General features: G+C 34.7%; 1 protein-coding gene across 1 annotated transcript; it reads right to left on the reverse strand.

Annotated features, from left to right (window-relative positions):
- Positions 1-9,034: 9,034 nt before the first annotated feature.
- LOC132728942 (protein misato homolog 1-like) lies at positions 9,035-20,397 on the reverse strand (the record flags this gene model as incomplete). The annotated part of the gene is made up of 3 exons (XM_060714666.1): positions 9,035-13,403; positions 15,031-15,211; positions 20,233-20,397. Coding segments are annotated over 3 exons (1,695 nt in total), but the record flags the coding sequence as incomplete, so codon positions are not given.
- Positions 20,398-26,923: the final 6,526 nt, after the last annotated feature.

A 26,923-nucleotide genomic window follows, 5' to 3' on the forward strand; every position in this document is an offset into this window, starting at 1 on the left:
TAAGGGTGAAAATAATGTTTTGTATTGGAATGAACTTGTGAAAAGGTTTATGATTTTTTTTATATTTTTGAAATCAAAATACTGAGCCAGTATGTGTATACGATAGATATAATTCAAACATCATGTTATCTGACAAAGTGTGAAAATGTGATTTTGAGGTCATTAGGTCAAGGTCATAGTGCCACATGAATTATTTGTCAAGAATTTTATCAGCCATTATACATATATGTATTATATTTTATGACTGATTTACAAAAAAGTATATGTGCACTGGTGAATATGGGTTTTTACCAGCATTATTCTAAGAGATACTGTCTTAATAGCTTTATAAAAAAAAGTCCTTTTTTATCAACCCATAGGTGTAGCATTTATGTGGCATATGACCTTGGCAAGTGGCAAATTTATGTTATTTTGTCACAGTTTTCCCATTCAGGAGATGAAAAAAAAGTCGTTGAATTCATTTCATTCATATGCTGACACTACCAGGATGTTCGCAGGGTTTTAAAAGAAAAATGAGATTATGTGTAATGTTATCATAGATCATTGTCATCGTAGATGGTTAACTTGTGCTGGAAGACTATAAATCAGAGAGCTTTGAGTAATTTTTTATTGGACATTTTTATATTGTAGCCTTAATTGCTTAGATGCTTTCAAGATTACTTGTTTACCTGTTCAGCTGTGGTCTGTATAGAGCAAGGCTGTTTTGCATTCTGACCATGTATTCTGACGATGCATTCTGAACGTGCATTCTGACCATGCATTCTGGCCGCACTGTGTTGATTGCTGAGTTATATCAACATTTTCATATCAATTAAACAAGCAAACAAACATACTTTTTTTAGAAACTGTGACATGTGTTCATGACAGGTTTATTTGGGTAGGTTAAGTGTTCAGGGTAAAAACGTTAGTAAAGGGTTATATATATGTAGTAAACATCCATTTCTTCATATAACCTATCGGATACCTTTATAAAGGTTCCTGGTAAAATTGCTTAGCATAAATGGTTATATACCAAAGAATCATTTATTCCAGGTCATATAACCAATCAGATGTCTTTAAAGGTTTCTGAAAGATAATATTGCTTAGTTTAAATGGTTATATAGCAAACAACCATTTATTCTAGGCCAAGTAACCCATCAAATATCTTTTATTGATTCTGATAGGTAATATTATCTTGTATAAATGATTATATAGCAAACAACCATTTATTCCAGGCCATATAACCATCAAATGTCTTTTAAGGTTTCTGCCTTGTTTAAATGGTTATATAGCAAACAATCATTTATGCCATGCCATTTAACCCATCAAATATCTTTAAATGATAATACAGGTAATATTGTCTAGTAAAATAAATTGTTATAATTATAGAAATCATTTATTCCAGGCCATATAACCTGACTTTATAATGAATTTATATCACAGCACAAGTGCTTTCTTTGATTAAAATGGAATTTAAGTATGAATTGCAGCAACTATGTGTAAAGACAATATAATTATGATGATTACCCAATGAAAATCAAGAAGTATTGATAAACAATGACAATTAAGTGCTTGTATTTTTGAAAGTATAGATAACATGTGACATTTCGATTGTTGAAAGATTTTTTATATAAATTTTGTGAATATGAAGTTTCGTTTTAGTAGTTAGAAATATATGTAGTTATATTATTTATTTTAACATGTTTTGAGTTGATTATTTATCTTAAGTCTTTGTTATTGTTTATTTGATAGTTTAACATACATTTTACTTTGGATTTATTTATTAAATAACATTGTTAGAGTAGCATTATAGTGTCTTTTATATTCATAATCTTTTTGATATTGTGCTGTACATCTGGTACATTGTCTTTAACCTTGTTTAAAATGTCAGCAGTGACCTTTGTTATTGGCCAGATTTCAAATCTAAGTCAAGCTATAGCATAGCTGGCCTAAAATTTTATATATTAGCACAATTTAATTGCATTGGTATCCAGTTAAAAAACTTTACCATAATTATAGTAATGTTATAAGTTATGAATTTCAAAATGTGAATTTAAATTACCGTAGTAGTTATTTGTTTCTATAAATAGTATCCAGTTTTAAAGACATTGTTGATCAGTTAGAATGTTGAACTCTACCATTAGTCAATTTTTGAATCAGAATTAACCAATCAGATGCTGCCTCTAATAATAGCATCAAATGATAAAATGACTTTAGTAACAGTTGAAGTAGTTTAACTCTACTATTGGTCAATTTCATATATGTAATCATATTTGACCAATCAAATACTTAATACTATAACTCAATTTTTATATGCCCGTTTGAAAAACGGGACGTAATATGGGAACGCCCCTGGCAGGCGGGCGGGCGGCGTCCAATTTTGTCCGGAGCATATCTCCTACATGTATGGAGGGATTTTAATGAAACTTCATATAAATGTTCACCACTATGAGGAGCAGTGTCGCGCACATGAACCAGGTCTCTAGGTCAAAGGTCAAGGTCACACTTAGAGCTCATTGAAAAATGCTTGTCCGGAGCAAAACTTCCACATGTATAGAGGGATTTCAATATTACTTGGCACAAATGTTTACCATTGTGAGGCGGAGTGTCGCGTGCAAGATTCAGGTCCTTGCGGCCAAGGTCAAGGTCACACATAGAGGTCAAAGTTCAGATAAAAATATGAAGATGTGTATATGGACCATTTAGTCATCATTTATTGAGGGATTGTAACACAAATGGTCATTATCAAGACTATGGCTGTGATACATATAATTTAGGTCAATATATACAAGGTCAAAGTCACTAAAGATGATGAAATATCCAGATTTTGTAAATAGAATTTAATCAAAGGGAGACAACAAAGTTATTACTTTGTTCATAAATTACTTACACAATTACTCCCCTTGATCTATTTTCACTTTCAATTCTAAAAATAGAATTTAATCAAAGGGCATGAAATAATCCTCTTTCTTGGACTTGAGTATGTTATAGAGAATGTAACATTTATTTACACATGTTTCATTCATTGGTCAAGATTCTTAACTGTGATAACTATGGTGTTCTGTAGACTTGGTATTTGTTCATAAAGATCATACAGTAATTACCTTATCAAATGTAAATACTTTCTCATAGAAATTTAATTATATTTTAATTTTCAAGTAAATATCAGTTCAGCTCATTCAAAGATTAAGAATTGTAATGAAATGTATTTCCCTAGCATAAAATCTTAAATCAGAATTTTTTAGTTATTAAATTACATGTACTTTTTATACGCCCGTTTAAAAAAAAGATAAAAATATGAAGTTGTGTATAGGGACGATTTAATCATCATTTATTGAGGGATTGTAACACAAATGGTCATTATCATGACTACGGCTGTGACACATGTACTTTAGGTCAATATATGCAAGGTCATGGTCACTAAAGATGGTGAAATATCCAGATTTTGTTTGGAGCATATCTCCTACATGTATGGAAGAATTTTTATAATACTTTATGGAAATGTTCACCACCATGATATGTATTGCTCCATGCATGATCCAGGTCTCCAGGTCAAAGGTCAAGGTCACACTTAGAGCTCATTGAAAAACGCTTGTCCGGAGCAAAACTTCTACATTCATAGGGGGTTTTCAATATAACTTGGCACAAATGTTCACCATTGTGAGGCTGAGTGTCGCATGCAAAATTCAGATCCCTGCGACCAAAGTCAAGGTTACACAGTCATAGAGGTCAAAGTTCAGATAAAAATTTGAAGATGGTTATAGGGACCATTTAGTCATCATTTATTGATGGATTGTAGCACAAATGGTAACTATCATGACTACAGGTGTTACACATTTAATTTAGGTTAATATTTGCAAGGTCAAGGTCACTGGAGATGATTAAATATCCAGATGTTGTCCGGAGCATATTTTCTACATGCATGGAGGAATTTTAATGTTACTTTTATAGAATTGTTCACCACCATGAGACGTAGTGCTCTGCACATAAACCAAGTCTCTAGGTCAAAGGTGAAGGTCACAGTTAGAGCTCATAGAAAAACACTTGTCTGGAGCAAAACTTCTACATGCATAGAGGGATTTCAATATAATTTGGCACAAATGTTCATCATTGTGAGGCTGAGTGCCGTGTATAAAATTCAGGTCCCTGCGACCAAGGTCAAGGTCACACATTCTGTGCATATCTTCCCTATTGATTTGTTTTAAGGTTCATTTAACAACACAGTGCCAAGAATAAAAACTTGCTTGCTAGATAACACTTATCCATAATGCCCCCATCTCCATCTAAAGCTTTTTCGTAAACGGGCGTATTTTGTGACTATGGCACCCTTGTTTTAGTTTGAAGACTAAGATAGCTGCTCAGTTATTTTGTAATGTATTGATACTGCCAGAATTCATGACAATCTCTCAAGTACATTTTTTATAGCATATTTACATGTGCTGTTTTAAAACTGGATGTCTACATTATATACAGTGTATAATTATGTATACAACATTCAGAGGTTAAAAAAAAACTTGAAATTGGAAAAAAAAAAACTTATTAACATAAGCATTTGATAGGCTGATTTTATTTTGATATTTAAAATTGACCAATGGCAGATCTCTATTTTTTACATTGGTTAATAAACATGTATGTCACCTTGCTTGTGTCTGCCTAGACAAGAAATAGTTTAGGAGCATGGTCCTTGTTTACATAATTTTTGTATAACTGGACCATTATGGCCTAAGAATGACTGTTATTCTTTGTTTTTGAAAGTTAGTGAAGGAGAAAATAAAATTGTTTTAGTTTAACCCATGAGTAAATTTTGGAGATTTTTCATATTGATCTGTTTTATCAAAATGCATAATTAATATTGTTTTTCTTTCGCTTTTATTTGAATCTCAACAGCTTACATATTTATAAATTAAATGAAAGGCTTTTTTGTACTCTTTCTTGCTGTTTTTCAGTAGAAGTTTTTATATAATGGGGTAGGATGCATAATTTATGTATACAGTTTAACCTCCGCACAGCCACCCTCTGTACAGCAATTACCTCTAAGCAGCAACCAAAGTATTTGTCTCCCAAAGGGTGTTGCTTTACAAAGGTTATACTTTATCATATTTAAGAGTGATTTTTTGTATTCCCCCAAGCCTTTCTCCATTTTGATGCATATTTTACTGTTTAACTGTAACTATAGACTATGCTTTCTTATATAGATTTTATATTCATGTATTTGTATGAATGTAATATGTACATTGTATTAAAGTGATTTGGTCGATAATGGAAGATCTGTAATGCCTAAAATAATCATGCTGATAGTATTTTTATATAGTATTTTGTATCATAAGTGAAAACAAACCAAAAACAAATTTTAGATAGATGTAGTAGGGAAAGTGTTAGATACAATATCTGATATGACCTACCAATATATAGGAAAGAATAAAGTGTTCTAGAACAAAATATTATTATTCATCATATAAGTACAGTAGAACTTCGGTAAGTCGAAGTTGAAGGGACTTGCTTAAAAACTTCGACACATCGGGACTTCGACTCATGAATCGCACTCAATTCCATGACAAAATTTCGACCCGTGACTAGTCTATAACGAAACCTATCATCATTAATCTGATATTCACATTTTACAATGATAAATATTGTATGTTAAATAGCGTTTTTCACGGCTAATTATTTAGACTACCCGTTGACGTATACAAGAGTTACAAAAGGCATAACAATACGAAAGGGCGATAATTTAACCAACTTATAGTATATATTTCGCCTGTTATTCTCACGCGACACCGGGTTCAAGGATGTAATCAAATGAAAGTAGTTCTTTACTTTTTACTTTCAAATACCACTACGGCAATTAAAATAGTAGCGATTAAAGCACTTTATCACACATTTTATCGCAAACAAAGACTGTTTAAACACGGCTATGTAATTAACACCTGTCACACAAGTTGATTGGAAATCATCTTCGCAGCCAGATAAGGTGTGAAAAATGTCTTGAGATCGACGGTGTCAAAAAAAATCGAACAACTTCAACTTATTTGTGGTAAATTGCACTAGATTTACTTAACACGGACCACGAAAAAAACTTGGACACATCGAAAAATTCAACGCATAAAATCTCGACTCATAAATAGGTTTTTATAAGGAATATATAGGGGGAAAAGTCGGGACTTTAATTTTTCTTCGACACATAGAGAAAATCGACTAATCGAAGTTCGACTGTATTGATACTAAATCTCTTTAGAGCTCTTTATTAACATTAATATTTAACATTAACAGAAATATTTCTTAACACAATACAAATCTTACATTCCTATTGTTCTTATCAATATTTGATATACTTATGGACAATGTGCCCATTGTAGACCAATCCACTTTAATACAAATTATTAAGTTGTATTGTACAATGAAATGTACCATGTAAGTGTATATTTATATTAATATTATTTAATGCTTGTTGTTATATTCATGTATTATAAATAGCCACATATATAGTAAAGCTAGTTTATAATTATCATGTTATAGAAATATAAGTATCTCACTTGATTTAAATAGAAGAAAAAAAATATGCTTATGTATTTTTCAAATTTTCTTCTGGGTTTAGGAGGGACAGGTTCAGATCAGGTTTTTTTACTTGTATGAATTTAAACCCATTTTTCCTCGTAATTTTTTTTTCAAAAGTGAGAAACCATCCAGATAAGTTTGCTATCAGGGCTGCATAGAAAATATCATTTGCCTAGACTATGTGAATTAAACATGACATTTATCAATCATTTATGCATAAAAACTGTGTAAACCAGTACATTTATACATTTGCCTTGACTATGTGCATTACACATAACTTTTATCAGTCATTCTTGCATAAAAGCTGTGCACGCAGGTACACATTTGCCTGAATTATATGAATTAAACATCAATTTTGCATAAAACAAAAAAATCATCATACACTGTACATTCACAGAGAAAAAATCATTCATTAAATGCATTGCTGTACTTCTGCACATGTTAATGCAGGGGAAAAAAGGGTGCATTAAGATTTTTTTTACCGGGACATAAAACATCTCCGGGACTGACACCTTATTTCTGGGACTTTCCCGGACATCTGGGACGTTATGGCATGTATGCGATTAACCCTCTATTGTATATCACTTATTGGGAAAACTTCATTAAATATTGTAGAAAAAAAATGACTATATAAATGTATTTTGCTTTATATATTTCTACAATGTACTTTTTTAAATAATATTTAACTTAATATACCACATGCTCTTCAAAGAAAGTTACATTCAACTGTTTCATATCTTATGGAGATGTGTGAAATACTCGCTCGAAACGAAGCAAGCATAATATATTTAATTGTTTACTATATATGATAGCATGTCTATTAATGGATCTAATCGTATATAAAATATATTCATTTATTTATATATTGTTTAATTTAATCTTACTTAGTAAGCAGTAGAACTTTAGTTTAGCACAATATTATTTCAAAATAGTAATTATACAAAACTATACAAGAAATAACATTTTAACCAAGAAATATGTTCTTTACTAAGATTTTTTTCTTTTATCACACTACGGCAATTTATTTTTTTTTAAATTGAATCTTAACATAAGTATTACTAGGGCAATTTTATTGTTTACAAACCAACGTTTTTTGCACATTAATTTCCCAGTGCACATTTCACTAGATCTATGTATATTTAAAAATTTGCACAGGGTGATTTATTCAAGATACTAGTAGCAAAATAAAGTGCCTTTAATGCATTGAATGCCAACCCCATTGCCTTGCCTATGTCATTATATCCTCATTGGTGCAAATGGGAAATTTGGAAAAAAAATCTTGAATCAAGCAGTTTTGATAATTTTATTCAACAACAGGCACTTAAATTGTTAAATTTTTGGCATGTTGGCACCCCTACCCGTGATGGAGTTTGGGGGTGACTGGGCGAAGGTCACAGGAGTTAAAAGTAAAAGAAAAATCACTTTTGAATAATAAGGCAATTTTACGTTATGTTAAATCAACATCCAGCATCATTCATTTGTACATTACGGTTATATACATCAATTACATTTCATTATTTTAACAATTTTGACACTGTTAGTCTTCCATACTTTTCTTTTATTTTATCGCTGTATTCTGATAAAACTCATGAACCTGTAGAAATTGAACTTGCTGCCATCATTAAGGAAATGGTCTACAACATATTTCTACAATGTATTACAGAAATTATACGTTTAGGTAACATGATTTGTGTATCGATTTAAATCCATTTATATTCACCAAACAGTATTGTTTTGTTCTTTTGTTGTAATGATGTACTTGTAAACATATTGTTAAGTCACCCATCTTTAATTGCTCAATCTGCTATATGTACCATGTAAAATTTCATTATTTTGGGTATGAGATTATTACATACTTAAAACCTTAATATTCTGTGTTACTTCGGGTCTGAAATTATTGAACATTCTTTAAACCCTTATTCTGCTGAAACAGTACATGATAAGTCATTGCCACCTATATAGAGCCAGGCAAGCCTGTACATCTGTGCAGTCTGGCCAGGCCCTATACTGTTGGTAGCTCAACTTTGGAATATTAATATCAAAATCCCTGTATCTTTTAATCAACAATTCCATATACAAAGCTGGGCACATTCATTACACAAGTTCAGTAGATTAACGGTTAAAACTAGTCTTACCCATTGGTCAATTTACAAATTATTCGCCACCAATCATATTGTAGCATTCACATGTGTGGGGGATATAGAATTGAAGACCAGTCTAAATATAAAGCCTATTCCATTGGCTTGTTTGAAACTTTGATATCTGAATCAACCAATCAGAATGTGCATAAGACTGGTCTTCATCTTAAAGTTTTTTTTATCAAATTTCAAGGCCTAAGAAAGTGCTTAGAGGGACCAAAAGTTTCTGTGAAACAAATTTGCCAGACTTTCTTATACTGCATAAGTAACACTGGAATGGACTTCATATGTACGCTTTTCATTTTAGATTCAGTAACTAGTGTTTATTGTTACATTGTAGTTAAAATTTAGGTAGAATTTTTTGTTAACAATCAAGAGGAAACTTACAATTTTATATAGAATATGTGTTTGTGGACATCACATTTACACAATTTTCATAACAAATTTTGAAAGTCAACATAAATCAAGGTACATTTTCTGTGTGGTTTAAATAAAATGAATTTCTTACAAAGAATCTTTGTATTTGTCTTTGATTTTATTTTTCTTGAATGTATTAAATTCATAGATGAGAATGATATTATTTACAATATCTAGAAATTGAGATTGAATTTGCAAATATTCTTAAATAATTATACCCCCTTCCGATTCAGAGTAGTGGGGGATATATTGCTTTGCACATGTTGGTAGGTTCGTGAGTCTGTAGATCAGACCATTTTTTATCAATAACATGAGAATGCTTGGGCGTGGGAACTTCAATTTCGGAATGGAGATTGGTCATGACCAGTGAACCCTTTTTAGCTCACCTGTCACAAAGTGACAGTGTGAGCTTTTGTGATCGCTTTTCGTCCGTCCGTAAACTTTTTCTTTAAATGACATCTCCTCATAAACCACTAAGCCAATTTCATCCAAACTTCACAGGAATGTTCCTTTGATGGTCACCATCAAAAATTGTTCAAAGAATTTAATTCCATGTAGAACTCTGGTTGCCATGGCAACCGAAAGGAAACACTTTAAATATCTTCTTTTAAAAAACCCAAAGAGCTAGAGCTTAGATTTATGGCATGAAACATCTTCTAGTGAGTGTCTACCAAGTTTGTTCAAATAAAAGCCCTGGGGTCAAAATTGGCCCCGCCCCAGGGGGTCATTGATTTTCCCTATAATCTTAAAAAATCCTCTTTTAAAGAACCCAAAGAGCTAGAGCTAAGATATTTATCATGAAACATCTTCTAGTGAGTGTCTACCAATTTTGTTCAAATAAAAGCCCTGGGGTCAAAATTGGCCCTGCCCCAGGGGGGTCATTGATTTTCCCTATAAGCATATAGTAAAATCTTAAAAAATCTTCTTTTAAAGAACCCAAAGAGCTAGAGCTAAGATATTTAGCATGAAACATGTTCTAGTGAGTGTCTACCAAGTTTGTTCAAATAAAAGCCCTGGGGTCAAAATTGGCCCCGCCCCAGGCGGTCATTGATTTTCCCTATATGCATATAGTAAAAACTTAAAAAATCTTTTTTGAAAAAACCCAAATAGCTAGAGTTTAGATATTAAGCATGAAACATCTTCCAGTGAATGTCTACAAAGTTTGTTCAAATAAAAGCCCTGGGGTCAAAATGGGCCCCGCCCCGGGGGTCATTGATTTTCCTTATATGCATATAGCAAAAACTTAAAAATCTTCTTTTAAAAATACAAATAGCTAGAGTTTAGATATTAAGCATGAAACATCTTCTAGTAAGTGTCTACAAAGTTCAAATAAAAGCCCTGGGGTCAAAACTGGCCCCGCCCCAGGGGTGTCATTGTTTTTAACTATATGTGTATAGTAAAAACTTAAAAATCTTCTTTTAAAAAACCCAATGGGCTAGAGCTTAGATGTTTAGCATGAAACATCTTCTTATGGGTGTCTACCAGGTTTATTCAAATAAAAGCCCTTGGGTTAAAATTGGCCCTGCCGGGGGGGGGGGGAGGTCATTGTTTTTCATTATATGTGTGTAGTAAAAACTAAACATCATGAAACATCTTCTAATGGGTGTCTTCCAAGTTTGTTCAAATAAAAGCCCTGGGGTTTAAACTGGCCCTGCCCCGGGGGCCTATATACAGGTGAGCGACTTCAGGGCAATCATGGCCCTCTTGTTTTGGGGGATGTGACCAATAACTCAACAATCCATGTACGATTTCACGGACTTGTGCGCGAGAATTCTACTGGTATGGTAGCGCAGTCAAGCCAAGTGCAAAATGACAAAAAACGCTACATTTAAAAACCTATATCTTTTTTATTGTTTTCGCAAAATTTCAGGAATTTTTATGATAAACACTTCAGATTATGTTCTTTCGTGAGATGTTGCTAAAAAAAATTTGCAATTAGTTCTAGGTTAATCTTTTCATTTACTGGCCTAATGGGTCCATGGCCCTCAAACTTTACAGGTGCATTGGTTTTGGCCAGTAGATGACCCCTATGTTTCTTTTTAGCAGGGAGTCAAGGTCAAATTAACCTTTAAGTCCAAATGGTTTCCAACCATTTAACTCGACAATCAATGGGCCCTCTGTCCTCAAACTTCACAGATGTCAAGATCACATTTATTGTAAATGTTAAAATGGTTTTGGACCAATAACTTCAAAACCAATAGACCCTTGGACCTCAGGCTTCATATAATCACTGGTCTACGGCACTCCACGGGGATAGTAGATGTTTAACAAATATTGCTTTATTAATGTATGCGTAAATACAAAATATGCTACCTGTGTGTCCATATGCAACAAGATCTACAGTAAGCATATGTGGCCTAGTTGTCAAGGTTGTTGGCTTCAACTAGATTTTTTCATGATGTGGGAAAGCTTTTTGAAGTAAATCATAAAAAATGTAAAAAAAAAATTAGAAAGATAGTTATTGCCGACATTTCATGCAATGAATAATGTTAAAGACATACAAATATCACTTCAGCTTCAACACAGGTTTGTGACATAATATTTTTATATGCAATTGATCGGTAATCTATCAAGATGTTAATCTATTTCGTTCAAGTATTAACACTAAATATCCCACTAAATATCTTAAAACATCACTTTTACATTCTTTAATTTTGACAAAACTTCACTTTTACGGTCAAGTATTCACTGAATAGAAAACAATGTAAATCATGAACAGACGGCAAAGAATAATGTGATGGTTGCATGGGTGGATTGACTTTTTGCAGATAACCAAATCCTTCATGTTTCTCTGAAATCCGCACAGGGGAATTACCATCCCACAGGCACTGCCTCTAACTCAAGTTACACCATAAAACATGTGCACAGTCATTGCTTGTTGATCTTATTTTGCAGACGGACAACTGGCACACTATCTTTAAGTTACTTAAATGACATTAACATTCTACTTAAGTAAATCCAAGGTTTATAACGCTTCTGCATCCGTTTTGTAGCATGTCACCAAAGCTTTAAGATTATCCAAAGTTTCTTGATAATCGTCTTCTTCTAAACCAGCCGACATGTATCGGTGATGTTTTTTAATGTTCATCTTAGCTGCTGATTCATACAGTTGTCTAATTACGTCCCCTGCTTCCGGTGTTGACTGTAATGATGTGAGCATTGGAACCGAGTCTACCAGCTTTCCTTCTGGTCTTTGTGTCGAACAGATGAGTCCATCGCTTGTTACATTTTCGTTGAAAATTTGTGGATAAGGAACTTTTGTTTTTATTGCACTTTCTAGACAGTTTGTAGCAAATAAATTCCCTTGACTCATGTGTGTGAGATAATTTCTTAAAACCTCTTCTTTAGAAGTTAATCTAGCAAGATATTCTGGAAGTTTTGATGGGTCTGTCTTACTTTGTACCATCGCATTTGTTACACCTCGCATCACTACCGACTGAATGAAAGGTTTTTTCTCATTCTTGACATGAGGTGTGACTGGTTGCCAAGGAAACCTTTCGCCATACTGGCTGAAAAAGTCTATTAAACTTTCATCTTTGTAAAGACCAAGAGGAAAACTTGTGTTTAATGTTGCAACCTTTCGACCTTGACTGTTGAAGGAATGCGTTATGTCCCTTAGATTGATTGCATTTGTTTCAAGTCTATATGGGAGTGACAGAGTGTCTAAGGTTGAAGCCAATATGGCGCTAGTGTGATACGCCATCGGTTTATAGTTCAAGTATGGAATTTCTATTGGCTTTCCTAATTTTTGCCATACACTTGATGCCAGCGAGACTGGCACAAAAAGAGAACTATGGGTTGTCACATTATCATATGCTAATGCCGAATTTATAATTCTTGTGGCTCGCTCCTTAGCAGTACTATCTGGACTGTCAGCAGGTGTGAAGCCAAAAGTAAAGATTCCTTTTCCTGGAAATTCGTCTTCTAAGTAACGCAGAATTCCAGCTCCAAGGCCGCCGCATCCATCATGTGTATCCATCAGTATATGGAATCCTTGTAAATTATCACATTCTTCTGTAAAATAGTGGATTCTATCTTCCCATTCACATGTGGATTCGTAATTGGAAAAGACCTCGTTTGCAGAATTGAACAAATCAAAGGGACTGAACTTATCTTTATGACGGTACTCTTGTACGACGTGAACAGATTTTGGATGGAAACTAGTGCCAAGAAAATCGGACCATACATTTATGTGATCTTCTAAATTAACTGGTTTCGTTTCTGACAAAGTGTCTCTTTCATCACCTTTTCCAGCTTGACAGACTTGTTTCTTTTTCTCTGTGCCAAGGTCATGGTCACCATACTTTTCTTCATCTATAAAGAAAATAAAAACAGTTAATAAATTGCTCATGGTTAGAAACTTAAACCTTTGTCAAAACAGTTGAGAGAGCACTTCAAGAATACCAAATAAATAAATCCCATCAAGCATGAAACAAGAGAGCTATGCTTAATGCCAAATATCTTACTTCTAGCCTTTGTCAATTCAGAGGAGAAGGTTTTTAAGTTTTTACTATATACATATAAGGAAAACCTATGACCCTCGGGGCGGGGCCAATTTTGACCCCTAGGGCTATAATTTTAACAACTTTGGTAGAGGACCTATAGATGATATTATGTACTAAATATCTAAGCTCTAAGCCTTGTACCTTCAGACAGGAGGATTTTTTAAAGTTTTTACTAAAAACATATAAGGAAAATCTATGAACAAGGTGCAGTGCCAATTTTGACCCTAGGGCTATAATTTGAACAATCTTGGTGGAGTTCCACTACACAATGCTTCATGCCAAACATCTAACCACTAGCCTTTGTCAATTCTGAGGAGAAGGTTTTTTAAGTTTTTACTTTATACATATAAGGAAAACCTATGACCCCCAGGGCTATAATTTGAACAATTTAGGTAGTGGATCTTTAGATGATATTATATACCAAATATCTAAGCTCTAAGCCTTGTACTTTCAAACAAAAAGATTTTTTAAGTTTTTACTATATACACATAAGGAAAACCTATGACGCCCTGGAGCGAGGCCAATTAGGACCCCAGGGCTATAATTTGTACAACTTTGGTAGAGGACCTTTAAGTGATATCATATACCAAATATAAAAGCTCTAGGCCTTGTTCTTTCAGACAGAAGATTTTTAAGAGTTTGCATTTTCTAAACTCCTATCTTAGCCCCGTGACCTACTTATACAACAGACCGAAACCATTTGAACAACTTTGGAAGAGGACCACCCAAGGATGATTCTGTAAAGTTTGGTTACTGTGCAGACATTGGTTTTTGAGGAGATATTGTTTAAAGAAAATGTTGACGACGGTGTGGGATCACAATAGCTCACCATGAGCTCGTTGTACTCAGGTGAGCTAAAAATGGTAAAATCTTAGCTTTTCAATATCATTTTATGTCCTATTACAATTAACCTTATACCTGTGCCATCTTTTGCTTCCTTTGTTTTTTGGGAAAAAATGAAAAAATATGATTTAGTTTTTTGTAGGGAAGAAAAAAACATTTTTTTTTTTTTAATTCACTATTTAAGCGAATTATTATTATACAAATTTGGTGAGATAAAATGTGTTAAAAAATCCATAACAACAATTAAAAATTTTTTGCCCTTTTACAGAAAGAAAAAAATATCTTAATTCTTAGGCTTAAATTGACAATATTCTCAATTTTTGCTACAGAAAAGAGCTAAAATTGCTGTTTTAGAGATTGGTCATTGAACAATAATTGTAATGAAAAATGTAAAAAGATAAAATATAACAACTTTTCCACTCTCTTTATCAATAGCATATTAACAATACATTAAAAAGGATATTTATAGAATTCTCCACAAGTCGTGTGGGTTATTGGTTATATACATGAACTTTATAAAATATATAATTGAAAACAAGACAAAATCTTAAATTATTTTGACTTTGACCTGTACACCCACAATTTACACTTACCTGAAATATCTTTGCTTATGGACAGATCCTCAATTTCAACTTGTTCCAAACTCTTAAGATAGGGGTTTAGAGGTTCCGAGACTTCTTTATGCATGGTCACATCCCCCATCCATTTTATATCATCACCATCAGCTCCAGTCTCGTACAGTAAACCTTCCTGCTTCAGTGTCTTTAAACTTCCCTATTTATATACATGTAAGCCAAAATTAACTAGAACTATCGCTGAATGCGATTCATACCCCCACCAATGTCCTTGACAGAAGACGACTTGGAAAGGTGGTTAAGGGAATAACTTAAGTGGCACAAATACATAAAAAGAAATTATCTCTGGTGAAAAAAGACTAATTGTACAGTTAAAAGTATAAATATATATTATCGAATCATGTTTGAAACAGTTACAAATAACCTTTCATTTTCCCAATGTACTAAACATTTTATTTATAAGTCAATTTTTGACCTTCAAGTGTGGCCTTGACCTTAATCTGGCACAAGGGTTAGATGGGTTTTGCACATCGCCCAGTTGGGGTGAACGTTTGAGTAAAGTTTGAAGAAAATCCTTCCATTAGTATAGAATTTATAGAGCAGACACAACATATTGTCTAGTATTGATTGTATGTAAATTTGAAGACTTAAAAAGGGGCGTAACTTTGTCAAAATGCAATACAGAGTAATGAAACTTGACCTGCATATCTTATTTGCGACACCTCATATATCTTTTAAGTTTCAAGCAAATACCTGTGCTAGTTTCAGAAATATTCAAGTACATGTTAAAATTTAAGAACATTTTCTAAGTCTATTTTTGACCTTCAAGTGTGACCATGACCTTTAGCTGGCACAAAGGTGACATGGATTCTGCACATAACCTTGTTGAGGTGAACATTTGAGTAAAGTTTGAAGAAAATTCTTCCATTAGTATAGGATTTATAGAGCGGACACGACAAATTGTCTAATATTTGACTGTATGTAAATTTGAAGACTTAAAAAGGGGCATAACTTTGTTAAAATGCAATACAGAGTTATGAAACTTGACCAGCATATCTTAATTGTGACACTTCATATATATTTTAAGTTTCAAGCAAATACCTTGTCTAGCTTCAGAAATATTCAAATAAATGTTAAAATTAAAGAATATTTTCTAAGTCAATTTTTGACCTGCAAGTGTGACCTTGACCTTAAGCCGGCAAAAGGGTGACATGGATTCTGCACATCTCCTTGTTAAGGTGAACATTTGAGCCAAGATTGAAGAAAATCTTTCAATAAGTGTAGGACTTACAGAGTGGACACAACATACTGTGTAATATTTGATTGTTTGATATTTGACCTTCAATTATGACCTTGACCTTGAGCTGACACATGGGCAACATGGGTTCTGCACATCCCCGCGTTGAGGTGAACATTTTAACCAAGTTTGAAGAAAATCTTTCAATAAGTGTAGGACTTACAGAGCGGACACGACATTTTGTGTAATATTTGATTGTTTGATATTTGACCTTCAATTGTGACCTTGACCTTGAGCTGACACATGGGCAACATGGGTTCTGCACATCTCCTTGTTGAGGTGAACATTTGAGCCAAGTTTGAAGAAAATCTTTCAATTAGTGTAGGACTTACAGAGCGGACACGACATACTGTGTAATATTTGATTGTTTGATATTTGACCTTCAATTGTGACCTTGACCTTAAGCTGACACATGGGCAACATGGGTTCTGCACATCCCCTTGTTGAGGTGAACATTTGAGCCAAGTTTGAAGAAAATCCTTCAATTGGTATACGAGTTATAGAGCGGAAACGAAAATGGAGACGGACCGACCGACCGACCGAACGACGCGACAAAGCGAATCCATTATAGCCCCAACCCACATTTTGTGGTGGGGGTATAATAATTTTCTATATGCTCTCGGATAAAACAAAGCATAAATATTTCAAAGTAAAGATTTTGTAAAGGTGAAATATAATCAAATACAGTATCGAAGTTTGGCAGTGAATGAAGAGGGTAAGTACAGAGGCCAAGGGAGACCCAAAAATGAACTCTTTTTTTTATACGCCCGTTTGAAAAACGGGACGTATTATGGGAACGCCCCTGGCGGGCGGGCGGCGGCGTCCAATTTTGTCCGGAGCATATCTCCTACATGTATGGAGGGATTTTAATGAAACTTCATAGAAATGTTCACCACTATGAGGAGCAGTGTCGCGCACATGAACCAGGTCTCTAGGTCAAAGGTCAAGGTCACACTTAGAGCTCATTGAAAAATGCTTGTCCGGAGCAAAACTTCCACATGTATAGAGGGATTTCAATATTACGTGGCACAAATGTTCACCATTGTGAGGCGGAGTGTCGCGCGCAAGATTCAGGTCCTTGCGGCCAAGGTCAAGGTCACACATAGAGGTCAAAGTTCAGATAAAAATATGAAGATGTGTATATGGACCATTTAGTCATCATTTATTGAGGGATTGTAACACAAATGGTCATTTTCAAGACTATGGCTGTGATACATATAATTTAGGTCAATATATACAAGGTCAAGGTCACTAAAGATGATGAAATATCCAGATTTTGTCCGGAGCATATCTCCTACAGGCATGGAGGGATTTTAATGAAATTTCATAGAAATGTTCACCCATTATGAGAAGCCATGTCATGCACATGAACTAGGTCTCTAGGTCAAAGGTCAAGGTCACACTTAGAGCTCATTGAAAAAACGCTTGTCCGGAGCAAAACTTCCATATGCATAGAGGGATTTCAATATAACTTGGCACAAATGTTCACCATTGTGAGGCGGAGTGTCGCGCACAAAATTCAGGTCCCTGCAGCCAAGGTCAAGGTCACACATAGAGGTCAAAGTTTAGATAAAAATATGAAGATGTGTATAGGGACGATTTAATCATCATTTATTGAGGGATTGTAACACAAATGGTCATTATCATGACTACGGCTGTGACACATGTACTTTAGGTCAATATATGCAAGGTCAAGGTCACTAAAGATGGTGAAATATCCAGATTTTGTCTGGAGCATATCTCCTACATGTATGGAAGAATTTTTATAATACTTTATGGAAATGTTCACCACCATGATATGTATTGCTCCATGCATGATCCAGGTCTCCAGGTCAAAGGTCAAGGTCACACTTAGAGCTCATTGAAAAACGCTTGTCCGGAGCAAATCTTCTACATTCATAGGGGGATTTCAATATAACTTGGCACAAATGTTCACCATTGTGAGGCTGAGTGTCGCACGCAAAATTCAGATCCCTGCGACCAAAGTCAAGGTTACACATAGATAAAAATTTGAAGATGTGTATAGGGACCATTTAGTCATCATTTATTGATGGATTGTAGCACAAATGGCAACTATCATGACTACAGGTGTGACACATTTAATTTAGGTTAATATTTGCAAGGTCAAGGTCACTGGAGATGATTAAATATCCAGATGTTGTCCGGAGCATATTTTCTACATGCATGGAGGAATTTTAATGTTACTTTATAGAATTGTTCACCACCATGAGACGTAGTGCCCTGCACATGAACCAAGTCTCTAGGTCAAAGGTGAAGGTCACCGTTAGAGCTCATAGAAAAACGCTTGTCTGGAGCAAAACTTCTACATGCATAGAGGGATTTCAATATAATTTGGCACAAATGTTCATCATTGTGAGGCTGAGTGCCGTGCATAAAATTCAGGTCCCTGCGACCAAGGTCAAGGTCACACATCCTGTGCATATCTTCCCTACTGATTTGTTTTAAGGTTCATTTAACAACACAGTGCCAAGAATAAAAACTTGCTTGCTAGATAACACTTATCCATAATGCCCCCATCTCCATCTAAAGCTTTCGTAAACGGGCGTATTTTGTGACTATGGCACCCTTGTTTTTTGGTAAATTTATGTTGGAGTTGCACCAATAGCTTAAGCCTCATACATATATAAATCATACAATGACTTCAAACTGTTTTCCCTCTATATAAAAATAGCAGGCACATTCCAGACATGAAAGAAGAAGTCCTGGGTAGAGAAACTTCAAACTATTGTTACTGAGGTGATGTATATCCTTTTTTACATATCCTCCAAAATTTCTTCAAATTAGGACTTCCAGGCCTATGCTTCTGTATAGTCGACTGCAATTCAGTTACAACATAATTTGAAATTTTCCCTAAGAACAAGAGCCGGTTGAACCGGGTGATGCTCCCCGAATAGGTTTTGGACACAGGAGGGTATACCTCTTGTAGTGTCAGAGTTATGTCACAGACAAAGTTCAAAGTGTAAAAACAACCCAAATGTTGTGCATGACACATTGTCTCAATATGGTGATCATCTCTGTGAAATAGTTGTTAAATCCGACTCCAAGTAACGATGTTATGGACTGGACACAATTTTTCTGCAAGGTCATGTTGTGACCTTGACCTTCAAGGTAGCCACCCAAATGTTGCACGCGACACATTGTCTCAATATGGTGATCATTTCTGTGAAATTGTTTTAAAATCCCGACTTCAAATAACGAAGTTATGGGCCGGACACGATTTTGCTGCAAGGTGATGCTGTGACCTTGACCTTCAAAGTAGCGACCCAAATGTTGTGCGCGACACGTCATCTCAATATGGTGATCATTTCTGTGAAATTGTTTTAAAATCTGACTTCAAATAACAAAGTTATGGGCCGGACACGATTTTGCTGCAAGGTCATGCTGTGACCTTGACCTTCAAGGTAGCGACCCAAATGTTGCGCGCAACACGTCGTCTCAATTTGGTGATCATTTCTGTATAATAGTTTTAAAATCCGACTTCAAATAACGAAGTTATGGACTGGACAAGATTTTGCTGCAAGGTGATGCTGTGACCTTGACCTTCAAAGTAGCGACCGAAATGTTGTGCGCGACACGTCATCTCAATATGGTGATCATTTCAGTAGGTAGCGACCCAAATGTTGCGCGCGACATGTCGTCTCAATATGGTGATCCCTTCTGTGAAATAGTTTTAAAATCCGACTTCAAATAACAAAGTTATGGACCGGACACGAATTCGGGACGTACGTACGGACGGACTGACGTACTCACAAAATGGTACTAAAGACGGACGGACGGACAACCCGACGACTATATGCTTCCCTCGAAATTTTTTCGGGGAGCATAATAATTCATGTTTAAGTCCAGATTGAATGATAGACAAGTATATTTAAGACATTTAGTGTGGTAAGGGTTAAAATTACTTTTAAATCAAATGCGACCAGTCTTGGTGTGTAGGTAACTTCTCTCTGTCTGTTCTCTCCTTCTCTGTATAACACATCATGACAAATTTCTTTTGGTCCAGATGCCTGTGACAGGCTGTAGACAAAGGATGATTCTTGGATGTTCCACCAATGGGTGCCTAATAAAAGAAGTTTTTATTATAAGTTTGCTTGATTGGGTTTTTACGTCACACCGACACACAGTATACATGTATGGTGATGTTCCAGCTTTACTGGTGGAGGAAGACCCCGGGTGCCTTTTCGCACATTATTTCAGGAACAAACAGGCACCAGATAGAGCCACACATGTTCCGTAAGCTAGCTGGAAAGGGAAAGGTTCCTCACATGAAAGAATCCAAAGTCCCTGTCGGAACTAAAACTACATGTATAATATGATCTGATCAGCTGCTAAATAAGATAAAATAAAATCAAGTCAGAGGAATTCATGATATAAATCCTATTTGCCATTAATTCATGCCATTTTCAGATTTACAAAATTTCAACTGCCTTACTGGAATGCTGTCCAGCTATTTCTAACCAGCTCGGTCCTAAACACATAAATTGTCACCAAAGTCATCTCCGCCCTATATAAACTCAGTATGAGTCAACTTGGCCCATGTTAATAATACTGGTGATAAGATGCTATTTTTCTAATTTCATTACAGATTTTTAAAATAATGTTCATTCTAACATACATGTACCTCGTGATTTTGTCACTATACACAAAGAAGAATAATTAAAAGGGCCATGATGGGCCTAATATAGCTAACCTGAATATTAATACTCTCCAAGACAAGGAAACAGTTATATTGTAAACTATAAATGAAAGCAGACACAAAATTCATATTTGTATCTGAAACAATGTATGAGTAAAATTATAACTGGCTGCTATTTCTAAATACATAAGAAGTCACTGGTTGCAATATACAAAATAAATAGTTTCCTTGGAAGTCAGTTCCTCCTATAAAATTCAATTTTAGATTCACTTGTTGCTATGAACATTTACAGTTTGCTATGAAATGTCATTGGTTACTATGGAAACTAAGCTTTATCTCTTTTTGATTTAAAAAAAATCTTTTTTTTAAGTTTTTACTATATACATATAAAAAATCTTTGACCTCAGGGCTAGAATTTGAACAACTTTTTTGTAGAGATTTACTAGACAATGTTTCATATCAAATATCTTACGCTCCCTTCGCAGCTTACTGAATACACTCCCGTTACTTCAGACGTGAGCGATAGTGGAACATTCGACCGATGCGCAGGAGAGTACAAATATCTAAGCTGAAGCGTCTATAGTACCTTTGAAGAATTCAAGAGTGAAAGTTCAAATTTATTGAGATTTTCATGCTATATAAACTGGTGACCCATTTTTTTTCACTTAAAATGTTTCTGTTATCATATTCTAACAACATGCCAAGTTTAAAGAAATTCTATTGAACCGTTTTAATATGCAAACTCCCAAAAACGTCTTAAAGGTTTTTACAAGAAGACATTTTGTTTGTTTTTAATATTTACATAAAATGGATCAAAAACAGAAAAGACCAGGTTGCATTTGTATAATAAAAATAACATGATGCTGTGATGTTAAGAAAAAATTTTACCACTGACCATTAATGTCGAAAATTTAACTAAGTCAGTAAACAGAAAGTGGATGAGCAACAAACCTGAAATAAAAACCCAAGGTATGGGACCATGTCTGAATGAATATTGTATGCCAAATATCAAGAGGCTGTGTGATAAGTAGTTGCTGAGAAAACTGTTACGAAAATTTCCTACTATTGACCATTAATGTGGAAAATTTAACTAAGTCAGTAAACAGAAAGTGGATTAGCAACAGACCTGAAATTGAATCCCACATTATGGGATCATGTGTCAATGCTGTATGCAAAATATCAAAAGGCTGTGTGATAAGTAGTTGCTGAGAAAACTGTTACGAAAATTTCCTACCATTGACCATTAATGTCGAAAATTTAACTAAGTTGATAAACAGGAAGTTGATGAGCGACAGACCTGAAATCATTTTTCACGATATGGGACCACGTGTGAATGCTGTATGCCAAATATCAAGAGACTGTGATCAGTAGTTGCTCAAAAAACTGTTACGAAAATTTCCTACTATTGACCATAAATGTGGAAAATTTAACTAAGTCGATAAACAGGAAGTGGATAAGCGTCAGACCTGAAATTGAATCCCACGGTGTGGATCCCATGGTATGGAACCATGTGTCAATGCTGTATGCCAAATATCAAAAGGCTGTGTGATAAGTAGTTGCTGAGAAAACTGTTACCAAAATTTCCTACATGGAAAATTTAACTAAGTAGATAAACAGGAAGTGGATGCGTGACAGACCTGAAATTGAATCCCACGTTATGGGACTACGTGTAAATGCTGTATGCCAAATATCAAGAGGCTGTGATAAGTAGTTGCTGTGAAAACTGTTACGAAAAGTTTTCCCCGCCCGACATACACCATTCTATAACACGGGTTTGCACCAGTGCAACCCGGCCAATAAGGAAAATCGATGACCCCCTTGAACAGGGCAAATTTTGACCCCAGGGGTTTAATTTGAACAAACTTTGTATATGCCAACTAAAAGATGTTTCATGCTAAATATCTAAGCTCTAGCTCTTAAGGTTTTTTAAGAAGATTTTCTTTGTTTTTACTATAATTCTATGAACATGACTGTACATATAAAATAAATCAATGACCCTATGGGGAGGGCCAATTTTGACTTCTTGGAACAAATTTTGTAGACACCCACTAATTATCTAAGCTCTAGCTCTTTGGAGTTTTTTAGAAGTTTTTTTTTTTCTTTCAGTTGCCATTGCAACCAGAATTTAGCATGGAATGGAATTCTTTGAACAATATGCCAGGAACTTTCCCGCTCAGTTTTAAGAATATTGGCCTATTGCATGGTATAGGAGGAGCTGTTTTAAGAAAAAGTTTTATGCCATTATTGATGTACACCACACGACGGATGCAGAGTGATCCCAAAAGGTCACCCTTTGTGCACAATGTACTCAGGTGAGCTTACAAGAGCTGTCGGTAGGACAGCAATGCTCGACTATTCTTAGTGTTTGATAGTAAAAAAAGCCTTGATTAAAAGGTAAAATTTTCTCAGTAAAGAAAAAGGCAAAAATTTTCTTTAAATCCATATTACAGTTATAGGCCTTGGAGAGAGTCCTATTATGCTCTCAAAGAAGAGTATAAAATTTCAACATGTTTCAATGCCTTATGTCAATGACTTTGAAAATATTTGAGGTATTACAAAAACTTTAACGTAAATTCTAAGTCGAAAAGGGGGCATAATTCTGTCAAAATGCTTGATAGAGTTACCTCCTCCTGTTTACAGGTTGGGGTCATGATGGTGAACAAGTGTGCACAGTTTCAAAGCCATATGTCAATGGACTTTGAAAATGTTTGAGGTATTACAAAAACTTTAACATAAGGGGTTACGCCGACACGGACGCAGACGCTCGGGTGACTACAATAGCTCTACTTATTCTTATCGGATAGTCGAGCTAAAAACAGTGTTTAACTGCCAATAAACACACACTACCTGTTTATGCAGCTCTCCTTTATTAACACATGCTTTCCCTCAGATAAGATAAACAAAGCCTTTTAAAGCAAAAATAATAAAACATTTTATTGATATTTTCTATTCTTATTCACATGAAACTAAAATAATATCTTACATGCATTAATACAACAGGTCTTATCTGTATCAGTTGATATGAGTTATATCAGAAAAAATCTATTGCAAATCGAAAACAGCAAACATCTTAAGTACATGTATGTAACTTATACTTTGACAAAACAACCATTCGTTTGTTTGTTTCATTTTACGCCTTTTTCCAACAGTATTTCAGTCATATAGGCGGGTAGTTTCCTAACCATCGTTCCTGGAGAGTTACACCAGTACTAGACTACCTTAAATTCCTCCGCGCTAAACTACAATAGCATCTTCCGGGGATCGAACCCACGCCAGACAAAACAACCATTTGGACAAGACCTTCAAAGTGACAAGACTGAACTTACCCTTGATTGATAAATGACATTGGCTTTCAAGGTCAAATGTTTGATTTTGCTCGATTTTTTATTTTAGGTATACTTAGGCAAAAGAGCACATATAACTGAGATGTAATGTTATTCAAATATGACCTTGGCCTTTATCTGACCTTAACTGTCAAGATAAATAATGAATTTGGCTTAAATTGTCATAACTTTGTTGGACAAAAGAACACATGACGAAACCAAGATATTGAATTCTTCTGATGTGACCTTGACCTTTATATTGCCATTAACCTTCAAGGTAAAATTATGACAATTTGCTTAACCCTTTACCTCATATATACGCGAAACAACGCACTTTCGACCCCCCCCCCCCCCCCCTTTTTAGGCCTCAAATAGTGAAAAAATGTCATTATTTGGGCCCCTAACACATGTTTTCGTTTGAGAAATGTTGCTTAAAAATTGAGCACTTTTTCGGCGCCGCCCCCATCCAAAAGATTCATCAGGGGGTTGCCAGAAGGGGGATATGCCCCCTTCTGTTAGGGGGGTTTGAAGGGGGGCAGAGGCCCCCTCATCGCCAAGAAAATTTTGGACTTGTGAGAGGCTAAAAATGACCCCAGGTCGATCATAATGTAAAGTGTAACCAACGCTGAAAAGCCTTTGACTCAATGTCAATCCCTTGAGAAGTTGCAGCACTTTGAAATAAATTTTAATGGAAAAAATCGAGGCAAAATAGTGGTTTTTGGCAATTTTGAGATGTCCCCTCGTTGCCACGATAACAGAAAATTTAAGACTGTGCATGTCATTACAAAGGCAATGGTACAGTCAACATTTGTGCCAAGTTTAATTAGTATTGAAGCATTTTTCATAGTTTCATAGGAGTTTGAACTTGTAACAGGAGGCTTTTCAGTGAAAACGGCCATTTTTCACAATATGCTCATGGGGGAAAGGGTTAATATCTAACCTCTAGCTATTTGGTCTTTTCAAAAGAAGTTTTTAAAGTTTTACTATATACATATAAGGAAAATCAATGACACCCAGGGCAGGGCCAATTTCGACCCCATGCCTTTTATTTGAACAAACTTGGTATACACGCATTAGAAGATGTTTCATGCTTAATATCTTAGCTCTAGCTCTTTGGGATTTTAAAAAGAATATGTTTAAGTGTTTTACTTTATACATGTAGGAATATCAATGACCCCCAAAGGCGGGGCCAATTTTGACCTCTGGGATTTTATTTGAACAAACTTGGTAGACACTGACTACACAATGTTTTACACTGAATATTTAAGCTCTAGCTCTTTTGGTTTTTAAGAAGAAGAATTTTTTAAGATTTTTCTTTCGGTTGCCATGGCAACTTTGATTGCCATGGCAACCAGATTTCTGCATGGAATTTAATTATTCGGACAATTTTTAAAGTTGACTACCAAAGGAACATTCCTGTGAAGTTTGCATGAAATTGGCTTATTGGTTTGTGAGGAGTTGTCCTTTAAAGTAAAAGTTTACGGTCGGACAGATGGATGGACAGACAGACGAAAAGCAATCACAAAAGCTCACCATGTCATTTTGTGACAAGAGAGCTAAAAATACGCAAAACTCACTTCAAAACAATATTAATTCTCTTCTTAAAGCAAGAGCGATCAGTGACCACATGTGGTGTCTCATGATAGCCAATAGTATGTTGCAGCTACTGTTACCAAGAGAAACAAAAATCATTAATAGAGAAACACCATTTTCTATTCAAGGGTCATTACTCATTAAAAATAATTTCACAGAAAAACCTGTGTAATATGCAGAAGTACTCAAGCTACCGATCAGTCCTGTAAAGGTTTTTTTTTGAAATTATTGCATTGTTGGTTTAAGAGAAGTAATCTGCCAAATTTTAAAAATAAAAATCTTTAAAGGGCCATAACTCTCACAAAAGTCATTGAACCAAAAAATGCTGATGAAATGCAAAACTAGACTTAGTATTGATTATCCCTATAAAGTTTGGATGAAATTGCGCAAGTACTTCCTAATGAGTAGTCCAAACAAGCTTCTGTGCAGCTGGCAACACAAAAACCACTTCAAAAGCCATTAACTCGGCCAAATATCATTCAAGTGGAAACCTGTGTAATATGCACACGTACTTGAGCTATCAATCAAGTCTGTAAAGTTTATTAAAATTGCAAGTGGTATAAGAGGGGTACCCCCTGAAATCTGACAAATTTTCAAAGTAAAAGTCATTAAAGGGCAATAACTCTTGATCGGCAAATGCCAATGATATGCACAACTAGATTTGGCACTACTCAGAAGAGGTGACAAAAAAAATAAAGCACTTCAAGTGTACCTTCCCTGAACTGGTGTAAATTTATGCCAAAGATAACATGATCATATAACTTTATCTAAACAACTGCAAGATCATTAAACATTTTTGATATCTTAACAGTTTGACATTTTCATGTTTGGACAGTGAGCAGCAATTGGTTCAAAAATAACTGTACATTGACACATGATATTTACACTACACTTAAACACTGATAAAACTTTAGATAAAATCTAGGTTTTCCATTATTGATACAGATAAAGAAATACATGTAATTGATATAATTTGGTGTCATTGTTCAGCACTCATTTAAACTCTGATTTAATAAAACACATATAATATTTCTTTTATTT

This window comes from Ruditapes philippinarum, unplaced genomic scaffold (assembly GCF_026571515.1).
Source record: "Ruditapes philippinarum isolate M1 unplaced genomic scaffold, ASM2657151v2 ctg3641_1_1_1_1, whole genome shotgun sequence".
Classification (NCBI taxonomy): domain Eukaryota; kingdom Metazoa; phylum Mollusca; class Bivalvia; order Venerida; family Veneridae; genus Ruditapes; species Ruditapes philippinarum.